Source organism: Platalea leucorodia (assembly GCF_965183815.1).
Source record: "Platalea leucorodia genome assembly, chromosome: 7".
NCBI lineage: Eukaryota > Metazoa > Chordata > Aves > Pelecaniformes > Threskiornithidae > Platalea > Platalea leucorodia.
The window spans coordinates 27047447-27073909 of record NC_138829.1 but is presented as its reverse complement, the minus strand read 5'-3'; the positions used below and the strand labels follow the sequence as shown (position 1 = coordinate 27073909).

Genomic DNA, 26463 nt, shown 5'->3' with positions numbered 1-26463 from the left:
GAACAGACCTCAAGTTGCTGTGGACTATTTACAACTATCAAGGTACATGTCGTGGTGGAGCTGTTGCCTCAGCTAGAGTGAAACAGGGGATGCCTTAGGCTTTCTCTTAATTTAATGTCTTTGGCTGGGGTAGGGCTGGCAGGGACGAGGTGTGTGGTATCTTGCCCATGGGTGGTGAAAGGCGCTCTCAGTCCCTGTAGAACCGTGTGGCTCAGAAACTGTCCTGATGGGCAGGGGTGTCCAGAGAGCCCAAGCAGCTGTTTCACCACCTCTGATGGCGTGAAGCTGGACGTTTCTCCAAAATACAACACTTCCAGCTCAACGCTTTCAAGGAACACAGCTCGGCTTTAATCCTCAGGTTTCCTCCGTGCACCCTTCTTTCCCTGCTGACCGTATTTATCTCAGAATACCGGACAAGCAAGAAAGCCGGAGACGCCGGCGTCTTCCTACGCGGCTGTTTGCGCATCTCTCCTCGGGGCCGGTGCCCGGCGCCGGGCAGGGCCAGGCTGGAGCCGTGTTTACGCGAGCACGGGTGCCTCCATCCCCCCTAGCCCCACCTCCCCCAGCAGGGCTGGAGGCGAAGCGGGGCCGGGGCCTGCCCCGCCGGGGCGGCCCTTCTCGGCTCGGGGGCGGGCGGCGGCCCCAGCCCGCCGGCGGGCACCGGCCCCAGCCCGCCGAGCAGCGGCCCCGCCGCCGCCGGTGCCGGCTTTTTGGCATCCCTAATCGCGGCTGGCCCCTGTGATTGGCTGCGCGGCTCTGACCCCGCTCGGGCTCCCGGCTGGGCGGATAAAAGGGGCCTGAGCCGGGGGCTCCCAGGCATTCCCGGAGCGGGCACCAGGGACCGCCGGCCGCAGCATGACGGGCAAAGCGGGCGCGGCGCTGGCCCCCAGCCTGCCCGGTAAGCCCAAGCCCGACGGCGCGGCCGCCGCCCCCGCCGCCGCGCCGCCGCCGCCTCCGCCGCCCCCCGCGGCGGGGGCCAAGCCCAGCTCCGGGCCCACCCCTCCCCGCTGCACCGGCTTCGGCATCCAGGAGATCCTGGGTTTGAACAAGGAGCCGCCGTCGCACCCTCGGGCCGCCCTGGACTCGCTGCCCGCCGGGCACCTGCTGGCGGCCCGCTCCGTGCTCAGCCCCGCCGGGGTGGGCGGCGTGGGCATGGGGCTGCTGGGGGCCGGCGGCATCCCCGGCTTCTACACCCAGCCCACCTTCCTGGAGGTGCTCTCCGACCCCCAGAGCGTCCACCTGCAGCCCCTGGCCCGGGCCCCCGGGCAGCTGGACAGCAGCCAGACGGCCAGCTCAGGTAGGCACGTCCCCGGCCCCCGGGGACCCCGCCGCGCCCCGCCAGCGCCGCCGCCCGCCCCCGGCAGCCGCCGGCACCCCGCGCCCCGGCGGGAGGCCCCGTGCCCGGCGGCGGGAAGGCGATTTCGTTTCGGTCCCGAGGAGGAGGAGAAGGGCGGGCGGGCGGCACCGCATCTCCCCCCGTCCGGGGCTGCGGCCGCGGTGCGGTGGCGTGGCCGGGGACGCCTGGCCCGGGGGTGCGCGGAGCCCCGGCGGAGCGGCCCCCCCGCCGCCCGGGCGGCCCCAACTCGTTGCCGGGAAATTAGGGGCCGCTCGGCATCCCTGTCCTAGACGGCAGCAGCCACCCGCAACCCTGCCCGCAGGCCCCGCTCCCAGGCCGCCTCGGGTCCCCGCGGGACTGCAGGCAGCAGCGCCCGGTCCCGGCCCCGGGGGCAACCCCCAGCCTCCTCCCGGGAGCGGCCGGAGCCGGCCGGAGCGGCGCGGTGCCGGCCCGGGCGGTGCCCGCAGCACGGCCCGCGGGGCAGCGCGGCGCCGGGGCCGGGCGGGTGGCGAGGCGCCGCGGGCAGGAGCGGGGCCGGAGCGCGGCCGGGTGGCGGGGCCAGCCCCGGCCGCCGCGGGGCACAGCGGCGCGCATCGAAATGCGGGTCCCGGTTCCGTCCCCGGGCTGCTCCTTCGGGGGGAAGGCGGCGCCGCCCCGCCCTTAGCACCCCCCGGCCCGGGCACCCCTGGGGAGCGGGGGGCCGCGGGCAGGCACCAGCTCTTCCCGGGATTTTTTTTTTTCCCTGGTAGCTCCATAAACCTCTATTTTTTTTCCTCCCCGCTCCGGTGTTTCTGCGGGGAAGCCCGGGATCCCCGGTCTGGGGCAGGCGGCCGCAGGTGCCCGGCCGCGGGGAGGGGGCTGCAGCTCCCCCATTTTCCTACGGTTTTGTTGAGCCTGCCGGGCTCCGCATTTTAGCAGCGCGACAACAGCAGCCCCAGGAAACGATTCCGGAGGAGAGAGGGGAGAACGAGAGCCCGGTCCCGGCCCGGAGCCTTCCCTGGCGGGGGTGGATCGCTCCGAGCCGCTCGGACCGGGGCTGGGGCCGGGGCCAGGACCGGGAGCAGCGCTGGGGCCGCGCCGGGCTGGAGGGAGCGGCCGGCGGCGGGCCCCGTCCGCGGCGCGATCGCAACGAAACCTTCGGCCGGAGCCGCCGGAGGGAGCGGAGCCGCCGGGCCGGGCCCTGCCCGGGGGTCCCCGGCCGGGAGGGAGCCCCAGCCCACGGCCGCTGCCTGTCTCTCCGCAGATTCCGAGGATGTCTCCTCCAGCGACCGGAAAATGTCCAAATCCTCCCTAAACCAGAGCAAGAAACGAAAGAAGAGGCGGCACAGGTAAGCGAGCGGCCGCCACCCCGCCGGCTCCCGCCGCCCCCCTCCCCAGGGCACCGGGCACCGGCAGCGCCGAGCCCCGGCGGCCCCGAGCCGCGCCCGCCCCGCTCCGGCCCCCGGCACCGGCCGCCGGAGAGCCCCGCCGCCCCTGCGGCTTCTCCTCCGGGCCCTTTCCTTTTTTCTTTCTCCCCGTCCAAAATAAATCGGATTTGGGGACGTGCCTATAGGGAGCGGGGGAGCGGGGGGATTGGCCACGGGTGTCATTTTATTTAATTTTTCTGGCTGCGGATCCAGGTATCCCGAGCCGCAAACCCGAGCAGCCCCTGAGCATCTGGGCAGGATGCGGATCACCAGTGTTCAGGGGGAAAAAAATCATCAACCTGTCCAAAACTGAAGCAGTTAAATAATCAAAACCGTTCCCTGCTCTGCATATAGCAATCTTAATATTGGCTATCAGCAAGGGACAATTTCTATCAATGATTTAAATATTTTATATACTTATAAATAAATGCTTTGCCAATAGATTAAATAGTTGGGAGTCAGACACAGCCTGCAGAGAAGCTGAAGAAGGCTGGAGAATTGCTTAAGGAGATGAAGATCCACTTTGGGAGCTCTGGAGGGGGTTTGGTTTCCCCTCGGGAATGGTCAGGGGAATAGACTTTGCCTGACTTCTCCCACAGTTAAAATGGAGTTGGATTGTCTGCGCCTTATAAACAGAAACGAAAAATCCCGTTCTGAGTTCTGGCATTGCTGTGGCCGGAGAGTCAGGACAAAGGAAGGCCAGACACCATCCACCGAGGGTGATTTAGGAATAATTAAATCAATCCTGCCACGATGCAGGAAGGGTGGATTAAAAGATGCCCCAGTGAAAGCTTAGCAGGATGCAGGGTGGAAGGAGACGGACTATCCCAGGAGACGTCCTGCTATTCATGCAACAGGAGGCTTGCTCTGGAGGGCTCATCCCAAACCTGCGGTCCCTCCCCAGGCAGATGCTCCCAGTTCAGGTGCTCTGGAGTAAATACGGGTTCATTTTCTTTGTGGACTGGACAGGGCTGGGTGAAAACACAGTAGGGGCTGGTGTACAGGTCAGGGTCTGGGTGGGAGAGAGGAAACGAAATTCGGATTCGTTTTATTTTAGTTCTAAACAGCAACAAACCTGCAGCATTTAGCTGTAGTTGTATATTCTGTACTAAATGGTTAAGACCTCTAGTTGTACCAGGAACGGGCTGGGAGATGACAGGCCAGTAGTTCGCAGATATCTGCAGGATAGAAACACCAAAAGGGAGAGTGGGTTGTGTATTGCAAAAGAGACAGGGGCTACCCAGGGACGAGAGCTAAAAGGGGAAAACTTCAGCTGAATGTCAGGCAAAACCCTCCTGCCGGTGAGCCTTGCTGGGCTTCGGCGCTCTGGTCAGAGGAGGGTGGAGCGGAATGCTTGAAATCTAAACTGGATCAAAATTGGAATAATTTTTCCTGTGGTCCCAGAGAGAGAAAATACACGAGTTAATGTGCCTCTGCTGTCCCTAGAGTTCACAGATTTGTCGGAGCTGAAGGAAAACTGTTTGAAAAGAGAATGGATTTAGGAGTGAATTTAAAGAAGGATCTGATTGCAGGCAGGTCCCTTGCATTTGCATGCTGCTTTTGTTAGTAATGTTATTGATCTGGTGGAATCCTTCCGATTCTGAATAGCGGAGGATATTTCTGAGATTTTTCTGTTTATGCTCTCTGGAATTGTAGGGCTTTTCTGAAATTCGGATGTATTTTTGAAAAAGACTTTTTTTTTCCTCTTTCCTTCCCCCTTCTGGGAGCTACATGTTTCTTAGATTAATAATATATTTATACATTTACTTTGAACAAAGGCTGCAATTCGTTGTTTTTTTGTTTGGTTGTTTGGGGTTTTTTTGCCATTGGAGTGTTGTTAGTTTTTATCGAAAATTGTGTTTTGTGTACTGGAGAGGGGTTGGAGGGTGGGAGTTTTAACCCTCGGGGGAGTGGAAGTGGTCCAAGACCTCTCATCCATCCCCTGGAGAAGGTCTTTCATCCGTCTCAGCTTTCCAGCTGCTGATTTTTCAATCTGGTTGTCCCGAGCTGAGAACTGGCTGCGCAGAGGCAGGTTGGGCTGCCGCCCGCCCAGGGCGGTCCAGGAGGATTTCCAGAGGATAATGGGGTAATGCAAACTGGCAGGGAGCAGCTAATGGGATATCGGAGTGGAAGCAAGCAGGGTAAAGGCAGAGGAAGGGAGCTGGCCCTGGCTCTCATAGGGAAGGACTGGTGAAAAGCAGTGGGGAGCAGAGTGGATAAAACCTTTGGAGGATTCAGCTGAGGACCGGGGCTCCAGGGGAGGATTATTTGCTCGTGGAGATTGAAGACGCTAAGGACCAGCAGCTGGGGAAGGGCTCAGCACCTCTCCACGTGGGGTGCTGAGGGGATGCCGCTTTATCTCAGCGTCACTACCAAAGGGTTAAGAAACCTCTGGATGCAAGAGGAGGAGGGGGGTGGTTTTAAGCCAGGCCAGGGGTGGGTGCACTCTCCTGTCAGAGAGGGGTGAGGGATAGGGACACCCGCAGGATCCTCACAACAGGCGGCAGGGTCTGAGATGTAAGAGCAGCTGCCATCGCTGTGTGCTCGCTGCTGGGGAGGGAGCGTCTCCGGAGGGAAGTCCCTAAAGGGAAGGTGATTTGTAACTGTTTAAAGCGCTGTCTTCTGGCATTTTCTGGTTCTCCTTTCACCCTGGCACTTGACCTTTCGTGCGCAGAAACACAGGAGATGGGGGAGAAAAGCTATGCGTTATCAGGTTACCCACGTTTCTGTAGCTTCTGTGTCCATTTCTCTGACTCTTCATGATCTTTGCTGCTTCTTCTTCTTATATTTTTTGATCAAAGAGTTTTACTCCCCTCAGGACAATCTTCACATCCTACCAACTGGAGGAGCTGGAAAAGGCCTTCAATGAGGCCCACTATCCTGACGTATATGCTAGAGAGATGTTGGCCATGAAAACAGAGTTGCCAGAAGACAGGATACAGGTAATCATATCTCTCAGACCCCCTTATCCTGCCCCCCTCAGCCGTGTTCATCCCTCCCTGAAGAAAAGGTAGCAGCATGGGAAGGCTGACATTGCTCTGAATAAACCTCCCTGGGCTGTCCACTCCCCTGCTCTTGATGAGTAGGTAGCCAGATCAGCTGTTCTTGGCAGATTTGTGTTTGGTGTTTGTATGTCAGCATGTGCTGTACGTGGCGTGTTGTACTGATGATTCGGGGTGTGTAGAACAGAGGGAATCCTAAATCATTGAAGAGGAACTGGTGTGCAAGGAAAGACCGTAGCATTTCGAGGTCTCGGTGGTACAGGCAAGAAGAGAGCCTCCCGGAGACGGGGTCTGGGTGGGCAGCGTGGGAGGGAAAGAGCTCATCTCTGCTCCTTCAGGCGCAGGAGGATGCGCAGGGATGGCGCAGGCAGCTAGGACCACAGTGTGGGAATGATGAGTGAGTCCCAGTGAGGTGTTTGCACTGTCTTTGCACTTTCACTGTATTTGCCTCCTCAAGTGAAGCTTCCCTGAAAGAGTCTGGGGATATTTTTTTGTTAATGATTTTTGATGTTTGGGGTTTAATTGCATGCCAGTCCTGTCGTGCCTCTGTGAGGAGGTAGAAGGAGGCTGTGTGGAGTATCACCGCTGTGTGGTGAATCCTCCGGCGGTCAGGAGCAGCCTGAGCCACAGGGCAGTGCCAGCACCAGCCTTTGGCGTGCATGGCAGCCAGCATGGAAGCAATCATTACAGCCCAAAAAGACGGAGAAGACTTAGAGCTGCTGTGTACAGTGTGGGAGGCACAATGGGCTTGGACAGACCAAACATGACATTCACAAGGGTGGCTTCCAGCAGCTTCTCTCCAGCTGCCTCCCTCCTCCCCATGCCCCACTCCCACCAGGTTGCTGCACAAGGCACAGGGCTGTAATGGCCAAGCCTTGAGCCCATTTTTGCTGGTGCAGGTGATGTTTCTTCGCTGGCTGGGGGTTAAACTGGCCTGGTCCCGCACAGTGGCAGTGGCTGCCGCTGTGGCTGGTGCATAGCAGTTTCTACAAGAGGCATTGGCGTGAGTGCTATGTGGTGTTGGGAGGGTCTGGTTTCCTCCTTCTGCCCGGTCCCTCATGCATGCCCAGCACCCGCCGATCTGTTCCCTCAGCCTGTGCTCTTTCTTTGCTAAAGAGACAGCCCAGGAGACGGCTCCCTCGTGGGTTTGGAAGGTAGCTCAGAGGGCACTTAGGAAGATAACGCTGATGCTGGAAGCTGCTGAGGCATGACCCTGTGCAGGGACAGGGAGATCCTCCCAAACAAAAGTGCTGCACTTTCTCCCTCAGTCCTGAGCCCCCGCTCACTGCCCTCATTCTTGTGCTCAATCAAGAGTGACATTTTTATAAAAGCAAGTTGTGCTTCTTATCCTGTTGTGCTGGCAGGACTCCTGCTGACCTAGCAGCTTGTAGATAGCCTGCATGCTGACAGGATTTCCACTGGTCTTCAGAAATAACGGCCCGTCATCTGAAATCCTACCTGCCGCATTAGGATTTTGCTCTAAGCAACAGGCCCTGATGCTTTCCCTCTAGAGAGAGTGAGCTAGATGGAGGGTCACTTCTCCACTTGTGACGCTGTAGGACATCAAGTCAAGAGGGGAGAGACCTGTTGGGAGTTTAGTGCTGCCTGCGCTCACCATCTGATGCTGGGCTGGAAGGAAGATCCTTTGATTTCCCATAAAGGACCTTTTCAAAGACAAGGTTGATCTAGTGGCACAGTATATGTTGAACCGCAAAGGCACCATTTCTCTGGCCAGAGCTGAGGGCCTTCCCTATGGGTGAGGCGGAAGGAGGTGTTATGGCAGTCAGTGCAGAGCTGGACTCTGCAGGTACTGCTTCAGCATCTGGAGCACCCTTCTAGTGCTGAGACTCAGTGTTTTATCTGACTGGGGAGTGAAACAGTGGCTAATGTATCTTAGCTATGACTGACTTGCTGCCAGCATGTCATTCTGCAGCTGGCTCATGAACAACTGCCTACTCTTCCTGTACTGCAGAGTTTTTAAACCTAGGAGTGCTCCTTACTGTGACCCCTCTGTCCTAGAGATCAGGTTAGACTTGGACAGCAGAAGCACCCTGTGGTGTGGCTGTTCTGAACATCAAGTGTTGCTAATGGCACATGTATTCCAGGAGAAAGTGCTTGTGCGTAACACTTTTGCTCATCATGAAAGGGGAAATCATGAGGAACAGCAGAATTTCTGTGGCATCTGTTGTGTGAGAGCATGAGCACCCTGCCAGGGTGAGCATCAGGGTCACACAGAAGTCCCGAGCACTGCTGATCTTCCCAATGGATCAGCACCCAATTGTCCCTTACCACATATTCTGTTAAGTTTCCTTGTCCATACTTTTTTGTGTGTCACAAGCCATGACAAGATGATTCCCAACCCTGGTCATGCTTCTTGATATTTCACCTCATGTTCCATTTCAACTTTAGCCCCTTTTGTATGAGCCTAATTCTTTCCCCCTTGTTATGATGTTCACACTCTTTAAATAAATCTAAGCTATTTCTTCTCCTGGTCACTTTTAGTTTTCATCATTGCTTAAGCAAGCTGTGAAGATCTTTTCTTAAATCATTCTTCATAAATCACATGCTAGTCTCTTAATCATATGGTTTGTTCTTCTGTGAAGCCCATCCTGCCTGTCAGTCTTCCTGGAGAGAGGGGACCACATGCCTACAGCTGCACACCGGCTGTGTTCACCCCAGTTCAGCTGGACTTCAGAGTCCTTACAGAAAAAGCCTCAGATTAGCACTGGTCTACTTGCTTCCTTATTTATTTCTTTCTATTTATCTAGTTCAGTCACTTCAAGTTTTTTTAGACAGATTTTTTTTATGCTCAGGATTTTCCCTTCGGTGTTCTGGGTTTCATACGGCATTTTATTAACTTTGAACGGCCCTACCAGCTTTGACACTGGCAGGAGGTGGATGTTAGAGAAGAGTATGAGAGCAGGGCAGCTGTTTAGTGATACTTACTGAGTACTTTGACAGCTTCCTGGGATTTTGAACACATGTAAATATCTTAATATCTCGCAGCAAGAAGTTCTGCAGTAGAACTGCACGAGTGGAGTGAAGTAAATCTATTAGCATCATTTAATGCCCCTTGGAAGAGACAGCTGACAATGAATCTTTATTCCCTTCTTCATAATATTTATAATTTCAAGTCATCATATTTTTTTTCCTTGCATGAGTTTCTAACTGCTCAAGGGAGCTCTATATTTTTGCATTTTCATTGTAGCTTGCAGTTCCTCCCATCTTTCGACATTCCTCTGTCCCTCTTGTAGGTCATTAATGGAAGTGTTTTCTAAGATTGTTGTGAGCATCACATGCTGTGGACTTTCACAACATTTTATGTGGGTTCCCACTGGATCCACACCTAAGAGTGATATCCACCCCTTATTTTCATTCATGGAATTATTTCTCAGGAGGTAGTAGTCAAAGAGAAAGTAAATCACCTATGAAATTCAATATGAAAGTGAAATTCAAAGAGTGCCATTGAGGGAATGATATATAGGAACTGCTTGCCTGTAAAATCTTCAGCAGAACACTACAAATAGCCATCAGAGGCCAAGAAAGTTATTGGTTTGAGAGAACATTGAATTCAGGAAAAAATATTCAAATCCTCCATTTAAAGAGAAGATGAACGTGCATTTTTTTTTTCAAGGCAGCACTCTTTCACATTGCATGCATCTTCCTCCCGTATTGAGCTGGCTGCTCCTGGAAGGAACATGAGCATCTTCCTGTTGGGCAACGTGGGAAAAGAATTTAATTTTCCTGGTGAGACACTTTGCACAACTCAGACCAGATGTCACTGTGGCCATTTTGCAAGATACTTGAAAAAGACTACATTAATCAATGTATTTGAAAGAATATTCAGAAGAGTTGGAGTGCCGCTATTAGAATAAATGCAGACCATTCTGTAAAATCCAGGTGAGGTAAGTAGATTCCTGCGGGGAAGTATATCCTTAATAGACAATTTGAAGTATTCAAAATGGCCTCAAGCTGACAAGTATTCTGACACCTGACTTAAATCAGCGTGTTTCTCATAACAGATACCCTTAAGTGTAGATTTTAGATAAGTTATCCCTATTGAATTTATTAATGTGTGACAGTTCCAAACTTTAAACACCAGTATCTACAATATTAAAGTTCAGTAACAGTTTGATTTGGGATTATTGAAATGACTATGTGTGTTTGTCATTACAGTATGTCTCCTACTGATCAAACAAATCAATTAATCAGTTCAGTATTTCCCAGAAATAAGATCCTGCCTGCCATTGTGGGGACACTAGATTCACCTTTTAAGGGAACTTATAAATTAAAAATGAGAATAAAAGTGCTAAAAATTGTCAGTTCTTGTTGTTAAATAATTGCATGGTAGTTACGTGGATGAATAATTTTGGGACAAATAAAATTGCTCACGTAAGCAAAGGGAACACCAAGGAGATGCTGGTGCCATGTGTGAGGAGTGGGGGTTGTCTGTGTATCCAGCAAGCTTTGTCAGGCAGCTAAGAGGTCAATTTTGGCTAAAAACGAAACAAAGCCAACTAAAACTCTAATTGAAAATTTATTGTTTTAGCTGCTATCAGATTAACATATTTCAGTATCACTGTGTAGCCCCTTTAGGAATTGAATGGGGATGGAGGAATCAGGAGGGGGGTCATTTGGAGGGAAGCATTCCTACCAAGTGAATTTTTCCAGAACAAGAGACTTGCCTTGTTTCAGTTTTGCAAAAATGTTCTGTATTTAGAGGTGAATGTAATTTGGAAAGGCCTGAGGAACCTGTATTGCACTGAGCGGGAGCTCAGGAGTGAATCCACAGAGTCCCCTCAAGAAACATGATAGAAAGTGTGAAGGAAAAATTGGCTTTATGCAGCTTTAGCAGCCCTGGCTTCTCCCCCTCCCGCCAGCTTTTTTTGCTTGCCGCAGAGCATTGAATTGTAGACCTAATCCCACGGTGTAAGTGTGGAAGGAGGATGATTGCTCCATGCAGTTGCTGACCTTTCCTGAATCTGTGCCTGGAATGGCCGCCAAGGGATTTCTTAGTGCTGCAGAAAGTAGTGGTGGTGGTGGTGGTTTTTCCTAAGCTTATGCTTGTCACTATTACTGTCAATAAGTGAGGACCTGTCTGTTCTTGCTATAACTTTGGGGGACTCTCACACTTAGAAGAGAGAAGGGCCAGCACGAGGCACAGTGCCAGTGGGTTCCCACCCATATCTCTATGCAGCACGTTCACAGAGGTCACGTAGCTGGGAGGGAAATTACCAGAGCAATTAGGGTGGTTGGGAGTAGATTACCAAGGTGATGGAGAAGCTGAAAGTGTTGCTGCTGTGTGAGCCAACCATTTCAATATCTTAATTTTTTTTAAGAACCCTGCGAGAAGTTAATAATGAAATAGAGCTGAGCAGCTAGTGCTGGCTACCTTTGCCAATAATTCCTGAGCACTGGGGCAAGCCACAGCAGTGTGATACCATATAAGTGTCATTAACTTCCCCTATGCTTTTAGAAATGTAGGAAGTGTACAAGTGAGAGTAATAAAACTAATCAAACTTACTGGCTTGGTGAGAATATTATTATGAGTGTTTCTCGTGGCGTATGGTGCATCTCTGCCTCCATGTCTTTAATTGGTATGTGAGGAGTTCATCCACTTTGCTGCCTCTTCAATAACATGCTTGTTTAGTTGATCTAAATTCATATTAATTTCCATTTTTCAATTAAGAGTTGTTTAATTTGGCCCTTTCTGTAATGGAGTGTTTTCATTACCCTTTATCTATGGCCTGTTTTCAGTCCATGTGCTAGAACTTCGTTTACAAGTTAATTACCAGAGCTGCAAACAGAGGGGCTGGGTGATGACCAAGAGCAGGGGCCCAGGCAAGCCTTCCCAAAGGGATTACTGTCTGAAAAGTCTTACACCGCATGTCTTTGGACAGAGGAAGAAAATGTGGCAGGAGACAGGAAGGAAAACGGAGGGCCAGGAAGATCTCTTCAGATTACTGTGAAGTGGGGACTCTCCTGCTTGTTGCTAGACCATGCAGGTTACCTGCCCAGCTTGTGGGATTTACCCTGGTACAGCTGGGGCTGTAGGTGCAGTTTAAAAGGTGTTTTTTAGTGCAGATGGAGGTATAGAGGTATACCGGGTACCTTTTTATCCATCTATGTGCAGTCCCTGAGCTGCTTCAGCTACTGGCCAATTTTCTAAATGGGACAGAAAAACAAATAGAACCAAGCTTGCCTGTCCTTGCCTTCTGCTCTGTTCCTTGCAAGATGTTTATGGCTGTCACAGCATAAGGGACTGTGATTTCGGTGTGCTCCTCCACAGTATCGGGAGGGAAATGGGGCTTTGCAGTGACAGCTCCTTCCTTGTTCTCTCCATGGTTTGGAGACACCATCAGCAAGGGTCAGATACCTTCAAGTGTTGGGGTACTTAAGCTCCCTGCGAGAGGAAAGACAGGCAGGCAACAAAATATGCTGTAGCCCATTGCTGTGGAGTGCTTTGGCAAAGACTTTTCCCATCACGGCCAGGAGAATGAGGAACGGCTCTGCAGGCTTAATGCCAGGCTGTGACAACTCTTCCCTGCATTTATCCTCCTGTTTTCTTAACAACAGTAGGTTAAGGGTAGCACTTCTCCGAGTTAGCTTAGGCACTGTGGTTCCTTGATCACTGAAGCTCTTCTGGAAATGCTACCCTAAATCCCTGTGCTGGGAACATTTGCATTCACTCCTTCTTTTAATGATGGACTCCCTTTTCTCTCTTCTGATACCACTGCAGTTTTTCACAACTGATTTTTAAAAAAATAATTGGGCAGCCCAGCAAGTTCAATAGTTAATTCCGCTCCAGCCTTAGGATGCCTGGCAGAGGAACCAGCTGGTGGTTGTGTATTCAGGTTTTCCTTTAATGACCCTTTATTATAAAGTTTTCCTCCTTTCCTGACTTTGAATAGAGATTTTTTTAACAGTTCAATAACACAGGCACTTTAGAGACACAGTTAATTTACTCTCCCCTTTATTTCTTAATGGATCTATTTTTCTCTATTGTGTTTATCTTTTACCCTGATAGATCTCAACAAGTTCTTCTGATTCTTCTCTGGCAGCATGAACCTCCTCTGCCTTTTCATTGCCCTTCTTTGAGGGTGTTCTGCGAGCCAGGTTTTGCACAGGCCTGTGCAGTGTTGAGAAGTCTAGCCCTCAACAGACATACAGATGGCCCTGATCTCCACATGTGTGAGGCTGGCAGGTCCTTCTGTGGAGCAGAAAAGAGGAACGGAGTTGGAGAAGAAACTGTTGCTACAATACCCTGCAGCAAAGGTGGCTTCCCGAGACCACCTTCATCAGAAGCTGCGAGAAAGCATTAGGTGCTCTTCTGTCTACTCAGTGGCATTGCCCTGGGAGCAGCAAGAGGTGTTCAGTTTAGGACCTGCCTGGTGTGAGAAGCACAGTTTGCTCCCTACTTTCTGTTTCAGTGGGTTTCTGTTAGGCTCCCAACTGTCTGAGCAAAGGCAGAGCTGAAACTTCGGCTGGTAGCTACTTGAGCTTTCAGCTGTGGCTTTCTCTCCAAATTCATAGCAAGGAAATGCAAGTGAAGCATTGCTTATACCTGGTCACCTTCCTGTGACTTGTATAAAGGCCCATGGCATGCATGTTGCACATTTGTAAACACGGGGATTATGTCCTCTCCATGGTCTCGAAGTAGCCTACTGACTGACTCCTGCCTGGCTGTTGGAGCTGACCTGCTGCAATGTGGATAAGCAGCAGCACTTTGCCAGGCTGGGTTAGCCCCTACCCGTGTTTTTCAGCCAGGGCAGTGCAGCCAGGCTGCCCACCCATGCCTCTGGGAAGCTCTGGCTCACCTCCAGCTGCAGGGTCCCCAGGGTATGCCACTGGGGGAAGTACCTTCTCATCCGTGCTACCCTTTCCTCTCTAAAGGCACTGCTTGGCTCACCCAGAGGGAGGCTGAACTGTGAGTCTTGCTGGGAAACAACCCCTTGGAAGGATCTAGCCAACCCATACATGTAAATGTGCATGATGAGCATCCGTGCCATTCACTGCTCTTAGCCAGACATGCCGGTGATGTCCGTTCCAAGATAACTTGGTTTATGTACATCAGGTGTTTCTGACATCTCTAGGTCCCTTTGTATCTTGGCTTCACTGCCATCCTTCCAACTCAGAGTCCTCCATGACTGTCACTACAGCACCTCACCATTTGTTAGTTGATTGGATCAACTTGCTGAGCTTATATGAAGACCATGACTGAGATCAAGGCTTCAGTGGCTAAGTGAACTTTCTCCTTTTGGTTGTCAGTCCAAGTTGCTGCATGGAAACTTATTGCAACATGTTACAACATTTTACAATACATAACACATTTCCATAGATATCTTCCAGCTAATGCTTCAATGCACCAAGAGTTTCCGTGCATTGGTGAGCGCACACTGTAGCCCTCAGTGGGGACTTTGCGGGCTGTCCCCATGCACGCAGGGATGGGCTTGAGCCTTATCTTGGGAAACGGCGGGCACCAGGTAGTGCTGCAGACACCATCTCCTGCTGCTGCGTGGCCTCTGGCTCCTATGTTTTTTTCTGGAGAAGGCCAGAGCCCACCTTTGCGCTTTGCTCTGTGTGTACTGATAAAGGAAAGGACAACATACAGCTGCTGCTGGCATGCAAGGGGCAGCGCCAGAGCACAGGCAGTGCTCTGCAGCCTCTGAGGAAGGCTGGCGTCCCCAGCTCTGATTTTAGTGCCCATTGAAAGTCATCATGAAGGGGATGTGACATTTCTCCTCTGACTGTCCTGGCTCGCCTTGCTCTAACATGAAGGTGATGGTATGGTGTGTCCCTGCATTGCATATGGATGTTTATGAAGACCTGTGCTAAGTTTCCTCTGTGCCAGAGGACCTGCAGAGCAGTGTTAGTGGGGAAAAAGGAGGCAAAATGAAATTATACGGGCAGGATAGCAGCTTGGTTAATGGAGCCAGGCATTGTGAGCACCCAAAGGATGGATGTGCGGTATCACCCTTTGTGACGATGACAAATGTCTCCCTGGGTTTGTGTGGACTAGGATGATGGGTGCATTCTTGCCAGCTTTCCTGTGATTATCATGCATCCACGACCCTGATGTTTTTCCTGTTTTTCAGTCAGCACATTAGGAAAAGAGGAATTTGGGTGTTTATCTGCCATGTCCCAGCATCTGGCAGCCTATATGGAGCTGTAGCTCCAGCTAAGCTGCTGGTCAGCTGGCATCATGGGCTGGCCATCCCACCATCAGTGATGAAGGAGTTAGTATGTGAATTATTACAGGAGCTTGACCCCTACAAATCGATGGGCCCTGACGCCATCCACCCGAGGGTGTTGAGAGAGCTGGCTGATGTCATTGCAGGGCCACTTTCTGGGGGATGTCCCAGAGGACTGGAGGAAGGCAAATGTTACCCCTATCTACAAGAAGGGCTCAAGAGAGGACCGGGTAATTATAGGCCCATCAGTCTTACTTCAATACCCAGGAAATTTATGGAACGGATCCTCCTGGGGGCCATCACAAGTCAAATGAAGCACGTGATTGGGAAAAGCCAACACGGCTTCACCAAGGGCGGATCGAGCCTGACAAATCTGGTCACCTTCTATGATAAAGTGACCTGCTTGGTTGACATGGGGCGAGTGGTCGACGTTGTCTACTTGGACTTCTCCAAGGCTTTCGATATGGTTCCTCACGGCCTCCTCCTGGAGAAACTGATCCATTATGGCCTGGACAAGTGGTCTGTGCAGTGGGTGAGGAATTGGCTGACAGGCTGCACCCAAAGGGTGGTGGTAAATGGCTCTTTTTCAAACTGGCAACCCCTCACAAGTGGGGTCCCCCAGGGATCGATATTGGGCCCAACGCTATTCAATATCTTCATAAGTGATCTGGATGATGGGATCAAGTGTACCCTGATGAAGTTTGCTGATGACACCAAACTGAGTGTGGAAGTAGACACTCAGGAAGGGAGAGCCATCCTGCAGGAAGATCTGGATAGGCTGGAAGAGTGGGCTAACAAGAACCTTAGGAAGTTTAACAAGGACAAGTGTTAAGGTCTTGCACCTGGGAAAACAATCCAGGAGCGCAACTCAGACTGGGATGCACCTGGCTGGAGAGCAGCTCCGTGGAGAGGGACCTGGGGGTCCTGGTGGACAGGAAGCTCAACATGAGTGAACAGTGTGCTGCTGCGGCCAAGAAGGCCAATAGGATGCTGGGCTGCATCAAAAAGGGCATCACCAGCAGAGATAAAGAAGTCATTATCCCTCTCTACTCGGTGCTTGTCAGGCCACACCTGGAATACTGTGTACAGTTCTGGTCCCCGTGATGCAAAAAAGATGTGGACAGGCTGGAGGGGGTCCAGAGAAGGGCCACCAAGATGATCAAGGGTCTGGGAAGCCTGCCATATGAGGACAGGCTGAGAGAGCTGGGCTTCTTCAGCCTTGAGAAAAGGAGGCTTAGAGGTGATCTCATCACCATGTACCAGTACTTAAAGGGGAGCTACAAAGAAGATGGAGACTCCCTTTTTACAAGGAGTCACATGGTGAGGACAAGGGGTAACGGGTACAGGTTACTCCCAGGGCAATTCTGATTGGACACGAGAGGTAAATTTTTCACAATGAGAACAGTCAAATCATTGGAATAATCTCCCCAGGGAAGTGGTTGTTTCCGCTACACTGAACACGTTTAAGACTCAGCTGGACATGGTGCTGGGCCATCTCGTCTAGATCGTGCTAGAAAGGTTGGGCCAGATGATCCTCAAGGTCCCTTCCAACCTGGTATTCTGTGATTCTATGATTCTATGAAGCCAGTGTCTCAGGGATGCATTTGCTGTGCAGATGTGTTGCGCAGATCGAGTGTGTGCTGAACCACTGATCTCACTATACCTACCATGCACATCATGTGCATGCTTGTTTTTCTTTGGGGCGGATGGGAGCCCTGCACCTGATGAAGTTCTCCACTTTTTGAAGATTACAACAAGTGAGAAAACGTGTTGCCAAATGAGATGGCAAGGCCAGGTGAAAACCCCAAATTTGCTAACGGGACACAGTTTAAGACATGTTCCCTGGTCAAGAAGGATTTTACAGCCTTGGCTGCATAAGTCAGATAAATTGGAACAAGTAGCTTTACTTGGCCCACGTAATGCTTTTAAGAGCAGGATTCAGAGGCAGGCCTGGCCTGCAGAACTGGTGGCATGGTGATAGCATGTACATTTTTACTGGTTGCTGTATTGAGCCCATATTCAATGTGTGCCCTGTGCTAGTTTAGCTTAGAGGAGACGCAAGCTTGGATGAACCATCATGTCTTTGCTCGAGAGGGATGAATACCATCTCACAGCTCATCTCAGTACGTCTGGTTGGACCTGTTAGTCAAGTGGGTTGGACACTACTCCAGCTATTACTGGGAAGGGCTTTTGCCATGCTGTGTACGGGAATTGCTCTTTCTAACGTGAGCTCAGAAAGCTCTTTCCCAGTGTTTAGTAAGAGGAGGGGTGATGAGTCTTGTGATCAGCCATGCAGCCCATGTGCCACCTTTACTGCTTTCATTTAACTTCATACCCACTTTACACCAGCCATAGAAAGTGATGTCACCATAAACAGTGCCAATAATTTTGATATTACATTTGAAAAGACAGCAATAAACCGTTTCCAGGCTTACGCAAGTGGTGCAGCCTCCACCAGCAGCCTGGGGACAGGAAGCTTTCCTGGGGTGATCGCTACAGGGGAGGGATTTGGGGAAGCCTCAGGACCCAGTCAGACCTTACACTCTTGTGGCTATTCATTATAAAGCTCCAGCGCCCGTGAGTGCAGATGGGGACATGCTCCAAGGAAGTTATGAGGCTGTTCTTTGCAGTGGTCACATCCTCAGCTTGAAATCAGCCAGGGCCACCAGCCCTGTCCAATAATGAGGGTGAGGACATTGCTGTTTTTTCAGAGGAGGTTTTCATTTTGGCTACTCTCACTGTAGAGTCTTGGGTTGGAAAGGAAGAAGGTAGACAGGGAGATGTGTAGCTGTCAGGAGGAACTGAGTGCTGAGATGGCAGCAGGGCCCTGGGCGTGGAGGTGAGCTGGAGATGTTCTCTGGTCTGCAGCTGGACCCACCAAAGGGCTTCAAGTGGGGAAGTGACAGATATGCCGCTGGGCATGATTTTAGGAGCAGTGTTTTGCTGTGAGAGGCATAGTGGGCCTGACCAGGTTTTTCTAGTCCCAGAGAGGGGAAACCAGTATGCAGGCAGAGGTATGAAAAGCTTGCACTGAGAAACAGAGCTTCTCTGTGCCAATGCTTTGCTGTGCCTACAGTGAGGTGACAGGATCAGTCCAGAGCAGCGTGGTGGGGAAAGGGACATAAGCAACTACAGGGTGTTGGTGTAGATGTCTGCATGTTTCCCACAGCAGTACGTGCCACAGAGGGAAGAGATCTGGTGGATGAACATGAGAAGTTCAGCTTCTGCATGCTTCAGCCTGAGATGGCTGGATCCCCGGGAGAAGAGCATGGTGCTGGATGGACACGAGTGTGTTGGGTCAGAAAGCCATCAGCACCATCACATCAGGTGGGACCATGACAGCAGATTACAACCCAAGGCAATGTCACAGGAGAAGTCCAGAAAGCTCCCAGGCTGCCTGGCTGGGCAGGACAGGGTTTCTCTGCTGTGTCCTCACTTGAAGAGCTCAGTATCAGAAATGGCTTCTTTGCAGGGATTATGTAGAGCCACAGTTCAGCTCCCCAAAGCTGAAGGTTTATGCCAGGGGAATTGTCAGAGAGCAAAGAAGATATGCCTGTTAGTCCATGGGCAGGGGAGATGCTCTCAGCATTGCTGCTGGGGGGACTCGGGATTTTGTCCCTTGCCTTACTTGCTCGTTTGCCAACAGCCATGTGTGGCTGCTGCCCACAGCCTGGCAAAGATATGTGAGTGCTGTGTGCCTGTGTGTCTGTGTCTGTGTGTCTGTGCGTCTGTGCATGGGTGGACGTGCATTTGCTTGTGGCCATCTAGTGGACATGTCAGCATGCACTGCTTTGGGCTGGGACCGTCTTGTGCTCCATAAAGCTTGTTACTTGAAAGACCCCTGTTGAAATGCTATGTCAAAGGCAGTATGTGAGATTCAGTGAAGCAAAAATTCCCCATGATCTAGCCTGGGCTTTTCCTTGAAGAGATGAAGAATGCTTGGGCAGGGAAAATAACATTTTTTTATTAGAAAGACAAAAAAGGCCACTACCAATTCTCCTGTCTGTGTGCCCCAGCTTGGAAAGTAGCAGCCAAGAAAATGAGTGTAACCAGTGAAAATTTTAGGTTGAAACAATACAGAAACAATAACAGCCTAGTTAGAAACAATAGACTAGAAACAATAGAAACAATAAGAAAGTAACACCCTGGATCCCTTAAAATATCCCTTTGCTAATTCAGATTCTTGGCTCATGGCCAACCTCAGGGAGATTTCTCACTTTAGCAAACAATGTTTCAGGAGCTGATTAGGTAAACAAACTAACTAATATGATGAATGCGGATAACAAGGACACATTGAGTCTCACATCCCTTTGCAAAATGAGAGATTCCTCCTACTACAATTTGCCCTGCTGCATCATCAATAATCCGAAGAAGTATCAGTCATCCTTTGTGATTCAGAGGAGGAAACTGGCAAGAATAACCTTGCCAGTCTTGACTCCGAAAGGCTGCAACCCTGCGGTCGAGCACAGAGTGCCTCAACTTTTACTGCTTTGGGCAGTGGGCACTGATGGTGAGAATTAGATGATGATTAAGGTTAGAAACATCCCTGTTTATAAGGCTTTGCAATGCTGCTGATTTCAGTAAGGGGACCTCAGAAGAACAGGCAGGTGGAACAGGGATCCAGGAGATGACACTGAAAGTGCTGGCGTTTGCTGCTGTCTTGGTTCATAGGCTGTGGCTGCTCTTGGAGGAGACAGTGTCAGTGTGATGTGCCCAGTGGGGTTAGAGAGTGTGTGATGCTCAGCTCTGACCAAATGACAGGGATTGAGTTGATGGGTGGATCCTCTCTGAGTGAGGTGTTACGTTACCACCCTCTATTTGCCTGCTTCGTATTGAGACCAGGTTTTGCAAGGTGATGGGTTTTGATCTTGCAGCTTTTCTATGCCTAGAGGACCAAAACCCATGGATACAGAAGAGCCTGCAGTTTCTGCAGGGTGTGCAGGCATAACCCAACTTGCAGCATGCAGTGTGCAGTGAGCATCGTCTTACCCTGCTGCCTGGTGCATGGAGGCTCTCTGGCAGTCTTCTCAGAGGCATGCTTGGCTGCTGCCCCCAGCTCAGCCATGGCAATGATCACCCCAGATCCAGCCCTCGGTGTATCAAGGGCAGCACTTGCAGAGCCTCAGGAGCAGCCCAGGAGAGGGCTTTGGGCTGCTAAACAGCAAACGTGCATGCATGGGCTGAACTTAGATGCTAATGCGTCTGGGGGATAGCAAGACAGACCTGTCCTCTTTACTCTTGTCTATTTTTTGAGGATAGGGTTCCTGGAACAAGCTTCCCGTGTTTCACAGAGGGTGCTGGTGTGATAATAAAAAGCTGTAAATCATCTTAAGATGTAGCACATTGGTCCAAAAGGCACCTCTGCGCATCAGATTGTGATAGCTTTGCACAAACAACTGACGTGCTTCAGTCTAAAATTAATCAGGGGTTTTCACCACTGCTCGTGAAGTGTGGGAGCACAAACACAATCTTTTCATCATACCCTGGGCTGTCCAATGGAGAACCAGATGAAAGCAAGTGAGAAGGAAGGTGCGTGGTACACAGCCATGTCAATAAGGCATTTCACAAAGCTGAGCTGATCCACATGATGGGAAGGGGCAAGGGGAAGCGTGGACGAACCTAAACATTGCTTGAAGCTGACTGAATTTTACGGAGCTGGAGAAGTTGTAGAGTAGATATCTCCAAGCAAAGACAACAAGCAGCCAAAGAAGACATGGAATACTAAAACTGCAAGTAAATGTAAGTGTAAGGGTGAAACACTCTCCAGGAAAAGTGAGGTGCCAATAATAAGTAACTCCTTATTTGGAAGTTATGGCTGATATACCAACACAGCCAAAAATACCTCAGAATTACTAAAACTGGTGCGTAATTCAGCTCAGAATCAAAGCACAGGAAAATTTTCATAAAACATCAGGAAATTTGAAGAAAGCAATGAGATCTTCTCACAGAAGAAAGTCCCACTGATGGGGCCATCTGAATGAGGACAAAATCCTGAGAACAGGCCACGGACAATAATTCTGCTGATCTGAAATGGCGTGGGTGCTGCCAGTGCCGTACTGGAGCTCTTCCTTCTGTGCTCCTCGGGACGGGCTTGTGGCAGAGGTGCTGGGCTGGGGTCTGATCCCAGCAATATTCAGCATTGAGCACCATTGGTTTCCCTTGACTTCATGCCTGAGATGAAGATATGGCTCCTGGTATTAAAGCAAGATGGTCAGTGCTCCTGATTTCTGTTCTGCTAGAAATTCTGGGATTTCAAAGTTTCCTTTTTCCTAGTCAAAACCAAGAGGAAATTACCACCAAATGACAAAAATTGGTTTGGGAAATCTCAGAATGATCTTACTGAGGTGTTATTGTCATTTTGATTTTCCCATTTAGCTTTAAAGCATAGATTTTTGCATGTCTTAGGTGGCCGAGATTAAAATACAGCATTCAGAAGAAAGCCATAGATAATTTTGATTACACTTCCACTGGCCGGATGCAGTTTTTCCTGTGCGATTGAATCAGCATTTTTTGATTGAAAATTTTCCACCAGCTCTAGTCAGAATTGGGCTGCCAGCTGGCAAAGCTTCTGCTGGCTCCGGCATTTGCGTGGCCCTGCCGTGGGAAAGGGGATACTCCAGGGCAGCAGGTTTAGTGGCAGCGGGTGGCGCTGGGGCAAGCTGAGACATGGCCAGGGAGAAGGGCAGGGGAGCATGAGGCATGGGGGAAGATGTTTGGGGCATCAAGGCAGGAGGGAGGGGAAAGGGAGAGGTGGAAAAAAGCACCTAGATAGAGGAGGATTGAGGAGAGTTTAAAAATTTGCCCACTTGGTACTTGATGGAAAAACCTGTTCCTGGCTAAGATCCTAGGTGTGGCAACTGGTGATAAAAATAGCTGTGCAGAGCCGAGCCCTGCAAACCGCTCTGGGTACATGGAAAGGTGTCACTGCAGCCCCAAACCAAGGCAGATTTGCAGGCACTGGCCCTTGGGTTTTGCAGGAATTTCTCCCTGAAGCCAAAGGAGATAGAGAGGAGCTCTGCGGCGAGGGACGTACCTGTACTAGTTTATCCAGGGCAGAACAGGCAGGATCCCTCTCCTGGCTCGGGTGGGTCGAGCTGCCCCCTTGCAGCATGGAGGTGTCGGGGGTGGCTGCCCTACCGCCCCGATCTGGTGGGTGAGAAGGAACCACAGGGGTTTGTGCTGAGGTTGGAGAGGGAGTGAACCCGTCCCCTCCAGCTCTGCGCTCCGGGCTCTGGGAGTGGGAGGAGCGCGTGGCCTGGAGTGAGGGACCCTGCCAGCATCCTGCTGACTGCATGGCTGAGCAAACCCCTGTGCCACGCAGGCATGGAGGAGCGGGCAGAGAGAGGAAGCTGTGCACTCCCAAGGGTCCTTGCTCAGGCCCCGATGGATTCGCAGCCAGTCATGGTCCAGGGGTTACATATCGGCAGTATGAAAGCGTAAATCAGACTGTTTATCATGCAGAGGAGGTGATGTGTGTGTGGTGAAGCAGCCTGGCTGTAAAATCCCCTCTGACATGCACAGAGTGTCTTCTGCTGGGAGAAGCTGGGATCACAGCTGCTGGGACCACCGCCCCACTCACCCCGCAGAGCTCCCTGGGGGGCCAGGCTCCCAGGAATGGCCAAGGCTGGCTGTCACCAGCGCTGGCAAGCCACCTGCCTACGCTGCAGCTCTGTCCCTGCAAGGCTTCGGTGCTGGGCAGTTCCCCTCTGCACAGGTAGAAGAGGCGAGCTTGCCTTGCCAGCTGAGAGCAGGACATCACTCCGCAGCATCAGTCTCGTGGTCCCTATGGCAGAGCTGGGGGTCTGCCCCAGGCCCCCAGTGCTCCCCACAGCAGTCTGAGCTCCCCCACGGCTACGGGTGGTGGGGACAAGAGAGGGTTAAGCTGTCAGCTCTGTAATGTTAAACAGGTGTCAAAGGCACCTCCATATATCTGCAGATTGAAATCAAATTCTTTGCAGTATAAAAAGATAAATTACCCAGGCGATTCCCGCCTCATCCCACTCATCAGGCCAGCGCCAGACGGCAAGCAATTTTTTTTTTTAATGTGCTAACGACCTAATCAAGCAATCAAGTCGGAGAAGATTGCGGAGTGACCCCGAGCATCCATCTGCCAGCGAGACCCCGCCATTCATTTCCATTCTGCCGTGTACTTTCCGGAAAAGGGAGGGAAAAAAATAGAAAAGAAAAAAAAAATCCTAAACAAATTAACACCCAATTTTCTGTGAGTCTAATTAGTTAAATGAGGAGGTGTTTGGGGTGTCCACGGGGAGGGAGGGGCTGCCTTTCGGAGAGGGGCCTGGTAACTCCATGGCATTAATTAGCGCAGGTCAATGGCGTGGTTCCCTGGGGACCAGCTGCTTTAATTTCCCGTGATATTTCAGTGCCTGAGGCCCATCGATTCAAACTGAAATTAACTTATTTTTCAATCAGGCCTGGGCTGCCCCTGGGGCTGACTCTTCCTTTGCCTCCTTCTGAATAGACCTCGAGCAATTTTTCATCTAAAGCTGATGCCTCTGCTTGGAGGGAAGGGAGGGGAGCCAGGGAGGGAGGAGGGCGAGGGAGACAAGAGGAATGGAAATTGGAGAGAGCGCTAATAGATTTCTGCGAGCATTCCCCCCCGCCATCGCCGCCCGCCTCTCTGCTGGCTGCCCCCCAGGTCACAGCTCAGAGATTATTCTGCCAATTTTCTGAGAAGATGAGGGGCTTTTCAAACTGGGAATTCAGGGCGAAGCGCACAGATCAGCTTCCCCCTTCTCCCGCCTCTCCCGAGCATCCGCCCCCGTCCCAGCCCTCCCTGCAGGCACCGCTGCCTGCAGCCCCACGCTGCAGCTCAGACACCCAGTAAATAATGAAGGAAAATCCCAGGCACGAGAGCCAAAAGCCACTAGAAAAAGATGCTACGATGGCAAATTAATTACATCCTGCAGAGAGGGATGGGACCTGTTCTCATGCTTGGCCCTTGCTGCTCCTGCAAGGGAGGGAGTGAGAGATACCCGGCGGCTGCTGCATGGGGGAAGAGGTGGCAGTGCTTTCGGGATGAGCATCCACGAGTCTGCCTTCATCCCACTGCACAAGCACACGTGTTCCCATGCAAGAAGGGGACTGACACACCTTCTCCCCCCAAAAAAACCATGTCCCTCCTTGTTGCCCACCCCAGGTTTGGTTCCAGAACCGCCGGGCCAAATGGCGGAAGAGGGAGAAGTGCTGGGGCAGGAGCAGCGTGATGGCTGAGTACGGGCTGTACGGTGCCATGGTGCGTCACTCCATCCCGCTGCCTGAATCCATCCTCAAGTCTGCCAAGGATGGCATCATGGAGTCCTGCGCCCCTTGGCTCCTAGGTAAGAGAGCAGCCGCCTTCGTGGGGGATGGCAAGTGGGTTGAGATGAAGCGGGAGGATATAAGGAAGAAACCGGAGCCGTGTCAAAAGCACGGTTGGAGGGGACGTCGCCCCGACGCCCTCTACCCCTCCGTCCCCCAATAGCCCTCGTCAATAGGGTCTGACTGCTCATCCCAAATCCCTGCTGGTCCTTGGATCCTGACCTGCAGGATCTGGCCAGGGCAGGAATTTGCCCCCCATGCTCAGGCTGGTCTTAGCCTTTGATTCCCGTGGCGCAAGCATCCCTTGTGCCCAAGGTAGGAGGTCATCCTGGTCTGACTCCCCCAGCCCTGTGATGCTGTGTGGGGTGCCGGGACCCCCAAATGTGCTCTCCTTGCCCCAAGTCCCAGGGGGAACAGGCTGCTGCCTCCTCCTGCTCTCGGCATCTAGGGGAGCTGCATTTCTGCCTGGTTTTGCTTGGTTTTCTGTGCAGACACGGAGGTAGCAGCTACCCTGCCATGCTCCTGCTGTTTGCTTCCCGCTTTCTGACCTTTCAGGCTGGTTCCGCCCAGTGTCTAGCATCTTGATGACAGGCTGTCCTGTCCTTCTATCTGTGTGAAACTGAGAGAGGCAGAGGGGTGGGTCGTGTGAGGAGCAGGTTGATACAGGAATAGGCAATGGGGGAGCTCCTTCCCAGCCTCGGTGAAACTCAGGCAACTGTGCTGCTGTCTGAGACCCTCGTCCCCATGTGGGGACAAGTCAGCCCTAGGTTCACAGAGTGAAATGAAGGGGAGAGTAATTATAGACCTTTGGGGGCAGCCCCGAGGCCATGGATGCCGGGGCTGGGCTGCCCCAGCAGGCAGCTGCCTTGCCTGGGCTGCCCTCGCACAGGGGCCAGAGCGAGCAGCTTGCCGTGACTGCTGCGTGAAGCGAGGGTTTCTGCTTTTCCTTAATTCTGGCCTCTCTTTATCTTTGCTGTTTTCAGTTCAAGATGGCTTTCCCATGCCCAGGCGCTTTTCTAAACCCGAATACCAACAATTCTTTTTAGGGATGCACAAAAAGTCTCTGGAGGCAGCGGCTGAGGCGGGGAGGAAGACGGAGGTGGAGCGCCAGGCCCTGCCCAAGCTTGACAAGGGTGACAAGGAAGAGAGGGGCCCGGATCCCAAACCCACCATTTCCCAGGAGGAACTGAGAGAAAACAGCATTGCCGCCCTCAGGGCCAAAGCTCAGGAGCACAGCACCAAAGTCCTGGGGACCATCGCCGGGGACACCCCAGCCCCGGGCAGGAAGCCGGAGACAGGGGAGGAGGCGGCAGTGGTGGAGGATGAGAGACAGACAGAGAAGTTGAACTCGTCGCAGAAGGAGGAGAAGCTGATCTAGGGGGGGAAGAGGCAGCAGAAGCCAGCCCCAACAGACACTGTCCTCCGGGGACCGCGTTCCCCCTTGGATTGCCAGGCCCCCTCGGCCGCCCCTGCCCGGGGAGCGGGGCCCCGGTCTCTGTGTTTGGGGCTGCCTGGCAGGGGTGCCTCCCGCCTGCTCCCCTCGAGCGTACCCCTGCCCCTCGCTCCTCTGCCCTGCCGGGCCTTCCCCACAACTCCCCCCTTTCCTTTTGGGGGACTGGGAAGTGTCCCATCATCATTGCCACCTGAGAGGACACCGAGGCTCTGGGTCCCTCCGGTTTCGTGACCAGCTCTGGGGCTCTCTCCTCCTGCTCCAGTCCCAGACCCTATCTGCCATCTTGGAGCAAGCCTGTCCCCTGCCGCCATGCCCCTGCTTGGTGCACATCTCTCCCCAGTGCTGCCCGGGCCTCTTCCCCTGGTGGCCCATCCTGCTGTGCCCCAGGCAGACCCGCCACCTTCCCCTGGCCATCACCTCTGCCTCTGGCCCAGGCTGCAGCGGGACAAGCCCATGGCAGTGTTTGCATGAAATGGCAACTCTCCGTCCAGGGTGATTTGCACCTTCCACCCATCTCTTCGCACCTGGCACTGGGGTCTGCCAGAAAGGGGCTCCAGCTTTAGAGCCGTTGGGTTTTTCCTCCGTTTGGCAGGGAGAGGCAGGTTTAGCCCATGGGCACAACACCCTGGTCCCACCTGGCACCTCAAGGTGACCCCAGCCCACGTTGCTGGCTCCCGCAGGGCTGGCCACCACAGCCGGGTCTGACTCAGCCCCAAACGCCAAAGCCCTGCATCCCTGCGGAAGAGCCGAATGGTGA

The 26463-nt window shown here is 52.3% G+C and overlaps 1 protein-coding gene across 1 annotated transcript; it reads left to right on the top strand.

Annotated features, from left to right (window-relative positions):
• Nucleotides 1-855: 855 nt before the first annotated feature.
• On the top strand, nucleotides 856-25631 carry VSX2 (visual system homeobox 2; the record flags this gene model as incomplete). Its single annotated transcript, XM_082316602.1, has 5 exons — nucleotides 856-1297; nucleotides 2580-2664; nucleotides 5561-5684; nucleotides 24093-24273; nucleotides 25300-25631. 5 exons carry the CDS (start codon nucleotides 856-858, stop codon nucleotides 25629-25631), a joined length of 1164 nt encoding a protein of 387 aa, XP_082172728.1.
• Nucleotides 25632-26463: the final 832 nt, after the last annotated feature.